General features: G+C 25.8%; 1 protein-coding gene across 2 annotated transcripts in view; it reads left to right on the forward strand.

Moving 5' to 3' along the window:
* arhgap24 (Rho GTPase activating protein 24) overlaps nt 1-6,000 on the forward strand; it is a 230,588-nt gene that overhangs the window by 171,519 nt on the left and 53,069 nt on the right. The window contains exon 1 of one of the 2 annotated variants that reach the window (XM_073823896.1): nt 1,536-1,725. The exons of the other annotated variant lie outside the window; for it this stretch is intronic. Within the exon in view, the coding sequence (XP_073679997.1) occupies nt 1,704-1,725 (22 nt within the window). The 5' untranslated portion in view covers nt 1,536-1,703. Of the gene's footprint in view, nt 1-1,535; nt 1,726-6,000 lie in introns of those variants that run through there. 2 annotated transcript variants of the gene reach the window in all.

Below are 6,000 nucleotides of genomic sequence, written 5' to 3' on the forward strand. Positions count from 1 at the left end.
ATTATTTATTATCTATATATACATACATGTGAAATGTTTAAGTTAACTCATATTTATTTCTCTTTACAATTCTATCAATTTATTATTTATTATCTATATATTTTTTTATGTCTGCATGTTAAATTAAATTTGTTATAAATAATACATATTAAATATTAATTTGTTTATTTATGAATACACAATACATATTTATGTATGTGTATATTTATTGTTTTTATTAACAAATATATATGTTGTATTATTATTTATTATTTATTTATCAATTAATACATGTTTTTATTTATTTTTGTAACTACTTTTAAAAAAAATATTTGTTTGTTTTATTAGTAATTATATTATCAATATGACAAATATAATATATTGTTTGAGTACATGTATTTAGGTGAATATTTAAATATTTGGTCAAAATATTCAAAACTAAATAGTTTTTTATATTTTAAGATTAATAAATTATTCTTATTTAATTCTATACGAGTAATAAATAATTAATAAAAAATATATATTTTTGTATTTTAATAATTAATTCTTTAAGAATATATATTTTATAAATATTTTTAAATAATTATAAAATGTTACAAATTATTGAAAAAATATAAAAAATATATTAATATAATATTAATGAAATACATAAAGTATTGCAGATATAATTAGATATAATTATATGATATGATAAATAGTATAAAAATAATATTCTTCTATTTGAAAGTCTTATTGAAAGGTCTGCATTTAAGTATTTTGTTCTTGTTAATAAATATCTATATATGTGGTTGTAATATTCATTTATTTTAGTAAATACATACATATTTAATATGTATTTTTTATTTATTTATGCATGTTTGTTAAATATTTATTTTTCTAGTAATTACGTTAATTTATTTTTAAGTACACAGTAAATATTTATTTAATTAGTTATATATTTATTTATTTTATTATTGTTTTTTTATTTATTTTTTGTAAATATTGGTTTATTTTATTACTAATTATAATATTTATTAATTAATAAATAAGGTAAATATTTATGTAATAATAAATGTGTACATAATAAATATGTATTTTTTTCATGCATGAATTTTAAATATTTATTTTTGTTTTTGAAATTAATTTGATTTATTATCGTTTTTTTTGTATATATTTTTAAATATGTTTATTTTTATCCACACCATTCCTTTCAAGCAGATTAAAGTTAAATTATCAGATTCTAATAGCTTTTTACGGATCAAAGTGCAACAGGAAAAGAGTTTCCTCACTGTAGCGACCGGTAGCAGCTCAGTCTGTATTTATAGAGCACGGCGAGGGGCCGAGCCTTTGGCCGAGTGCCTGCTCTTCGATCGTCAAATTTACGGCCAGGCCGGGACCCCCAAGAGCCTTAGCGGCCGTGATTTATGAGCCAAGCTCCCCTGCTCGCCTTCCGCTAGATCGTCACAGTGCATCACTGAACACCGTCCGAGCCAAGACACTGCGCTTGACACCGCGGAAACTGTCCCGTCTCCGCACACACAGAGAACCTGTTGACCGCTGATGCTCTGACATCATAACTGATACTCGCAGAGACCGTTCAGGCGCAGCGAGTATCATGCAGAAAGGAAATAAAAACAGAATGAGAGAAGAGATACCTTGAGAAATGCACAGATGAGAAGAGCAGGACGGATCTTTGTGTTCTTGGTGGGTCACGAAAGCTGGATAGATAGGGGTACCGTCCTGTCATGGACTTGAACTACAATCCAGGTGGGTGGCATGGAAACTGAACCTGTTTTATTGGACAAAACAGAAAGGGGAGGAGAATAAGTCAGGTTATTTGTGATGTGATTGCTTTTGTACTATTGTACTATTGCTACTTTAATAATACAGTTTATTAACAGGGTTCGTACAGATACTGTAAAATGAAATTCCAGAACTTTCAAGGATATTGCAAGCACTACTTTTTTGATTTTCAAGGACATCAATCAGAGATCTCACTTATCAAACAATGTCTACTCTTTCAAATTCTAAAAAAAGAGAAATAGATCAATAAAAAAGTACTAACAAAACAAAATGGCAAAAGTTAAGTGAAGCACATGCAAAGTATTACTATTAAATTTTTACAATGTATACTACACTTTTACTATAATAAAACCATGGTTAATTTGTTTATACTATCTTCTTTCTTTGTTTTGTTTTTATAACTGTACTGCCTTAATTGTTTGATGTTTTCTACTGTTTAAGAAAAAAAAGAGAAAAAAAAAAAGATTTGCGAAACCGCTGCAAAGTCCTGAATCCTCCAATATGTGCCCCGAAGTCCCGAAATGAATCAAATCGTCTAAATCACGATCCACGCTCTGAAGTCCCGATCTGAATAATGATTTGCGAACCATCAGGACTCAGAATGTGGATCGCAAATAATTTAATTTAGATTTTGGCCTTCAAATTGTGTATCGCAAATCATTTGATTTGAAACATTTAATTTGCAAAATGATTCATAAACCCGTTCTAAAGCAAATGATTCGTGAAGTTCCGATCTAATTCAAATGATTTGCGAAGTTCGATCTAAATCAAATGATTCACAAAGTTCCGATCAACATCAAATGATTCACAAAGTTCTGATCTAAATCAAATGATTCCAAAGTTCCGACCTAATTCAAATGATTTGCGAAGTTCCGATTTAAATCAAATGGTTAGCAAAGTTCCGATTTAAATCAAATGATTAGCAAAGTTCCGATCTAAATCAAATGATTCACAAAGTTCTGATCTAAATCAAATGATTTGCGAAGTTCCGACCTAATTCAAATGATTTGCGAAGTTCCGATTTAAATCAAATGATTAGCAAAGTTCCGATCTAAATCAAATGTTTTGCGAAGTTCCGATCTAATTCAAAGATTCACAAAGTTCCGATCTAAACCAAATGATTAGCAAAGTTTCGATCTAAATCAAATGATTTGCGAAGTTCCGATCTAATTCAAAGATTCACAAAGTTCCGATTTAAATCAAATGATTAGCAAAGTTCCGATCTAAATCAAATGATTTGCGAAGTTCCGATCTAATTCAAAGATTCACAAAGTTCCGATCTAAACCAAATGATTAGCAAAGTTTCGATCTAAACCAAATGATTAGCAAAGTTTCGATCTAAATCAAATGATTAGCAAAGTTCCGATCTAAATCAAATGTTTTGCGAAGTTCCGATCTAATTCAAAGATTCACAAAGTTCCGATTTAAATCAAATGATTAGCAAAGTTCCGATCTAAATCAAATGATTTGCGAAGTTCCGATCTAATTCAAAGATTCACAAAGTTCCGATTTAAATCAAATGATTAGCAAAGTTCCGATCTAAATCAAATGTTTTGCGAAGTTCCGATCTAATTCAAAGATTCACAAAGTTCCGATCTAAACCAAATGATTAGCAAAGTTTCGATCTAAATCAAATGATTAGCAAAGTTTCGATCTAAATCAAATGATTTGCAAAGTTCCGATCTAATTCAAATGATTCACAAAGTTCCGATCTAAATCAGATGATTCACCGAGTTCAGATTTAAATCAATTGATTTCGAAGTTCCGATCTAAATCAATTGACTCACAAACGTGCTCCGAAGTCCCGATCTAAACTAATGATTCGCAAAACGTGATTTGAAGTCTCGATCTGAAACAAATGATCTGCGATTAGCAATCTGATTGGAGCACTTTGAAACAGTGAATCAATTTGCGACGCAATGGTTTAGCTTATTCAGAGTTTTGAAAAGCTACATGCTTGTCAATGCTAAAATTGACCGAATTTGACTTCTGAGACTTTGTTTTATATCAGAAGTAACAAAAACAAAGCTTATTGCGCGGATTTCCATTCATTAACTGAAAACAGGCTAGACTAATTGATTCATGGGCTTTAAGAATCAATATTGTTTTGTAAAAATGAGAATCGAATAAAATCGAGAAATCAATATTTTTTTTCCTAGCCCTATTACCGACTTATAATATCAGATTTATTTGTACATTTTTATTAAATGATTTACAATAAATACATATTAATACATCAAAACATTTGTATTATGTTTTGTATTAGAATGACTGTATTAGACTGTATTAGAATGACAAAACATTTGTATTAGGATGACTAACTAGTCATTTGAAAAGGAAACAGCGGAATAAAATCAAACCCCTGAAAATGTAGTTTTTGTCATATCCTTTAGCTGTGTGCATTTTCAAATAGTGTTCTCTGCATGATTATTTGCTTGCATGAATAAGAAAGATGAAAGACTGAGCTTTAGGGAGATTTCTTTCTGTCTCTCTGATGTCTTTCTGGCTCTGTGGTTAAGTGCTTCATTCTCAGAGTGATTTCAAGCCAATTCAGATGCTTTTAGAAAGCTTTGCTTATCTTGGTGCGTTCCTGTCTTTAAGGCTATCTGAAAAGCTGACGTGGCACTTTAGGGTGTCAGTGCTATAATGATTGCAGCAGTGTAGCTTTGCTAGATTAAAAACACTGTATCATGGGAAAAAGGGGTTTCTTCTGTACTCTAATATCCACCCAGACTATTTATTAAAACTAAGGTGCGAAAACAGTTCATTTTACATATAAATACAAGTATATAGCAAGTTGGCCAGGAATTATTACTCATTTCACTTGAAAAGATGATAGCCAATTACTGTATAACAAAGGTCATTCACAAATGTAAATCACAAAAGTTAAAGCAACTAAAACATTCCGGGTTGATTCCAAGGCTCAAATAAAAGGTCATGTTGAACTGAATTACTCCTAATTTTAGTTCATGAAATCTTTACTCATTTTAAAAGGGAAAATAATTTGCTGTAAAACTGTAGAATATGGTCAATATGATAAATATTGTAATAATATTGTTTGAATAAATATGTTATTTATATTTAATACATATATTTAAGTAAATATTTAAATATTTAAGTTTTTTTATAATAATACAACATCATAAATTATAAATTCAAGAATTTATTATTAAATTAATTATATATTACTTCATATTTTAATTATATTATATGTATTATATTATATATTAAAATAATTAAATAAAATATGAATTCTATATGATTAATAATTATTAATAATAACTATATATATATATATATATACACACATGCACATTTTTGTATTTTACTGTTTGTATTTTATTTTTATGAATATATTTTTTTATAAATATCTAAATATTTATTTACAATGTGAAAAATAATATATTAATAATAAGTTGATTTTAAAATAATGAATTATAATTATTGTATATGTATCTATTTTTTATGAATATGTGTTTATATCTTAATTTAAAAAAAAAAAATATATATATATTATATATATATATATATTAAATATATAAATGTAAATTATTGCATATGTAATTAGATATGATTATATTATATAATAATTAGTATAAAAATAAATATTCTTCTATTTGAAAGTCTCTTTGAAAGGTCTAATTATTTAAGGGATTGTTATAAAAGAATAGAATATGGTCAATATGACAAATATTGTAATAATATATATATATATTATATTTATATTTATATATTTTTTATAATAATACAAGATTATAAATTATGAATTTAATAATTTATTATTAAATTAATAAAGTAATTAATTATTCTTCAATTAATTAAATAGTACATCATATTTTAATTGTATTATATTTATGATATTATATATTAATTAAAAAAATTAATTCTATATGATTAATAAATAAATTAATTAATATATAAATAAAAGATAATTATTAATAATAACTATATATATATATATATATATATATATATATATATATATATATATATATATATACATATATATATAAACAACTGCATATTTAATTATGATTCGATTATATTTGTATTCTTATGAAAAAAATCATTGGCTGTTAAAATGCAGAACATGGTTAATATGACAAATATAAAATAAATAACTTTTTTATATTTAATATATTTAATATATTACATTTAATATAATACATACATTAATACATAGTATTATTCGGAAGTAAATATTTAAATATTTGGTTAAAATATTCAAAACTATTTTTT

The sequence above is a fragment of the Garra rufa genome, chromosome 19 (assembly GCF_049309525.1).
Source record: "Garra rufa chromosome 19, GarRuf1.0, whole genome shotgun sequence".
Taxonomy (NCBI): domain Eukaryota; kingdom Metazoa; phylum Chordata; class Actinopteri; order Cypriniformes; family Cyprinidae; genus Garra; species Garra rufa.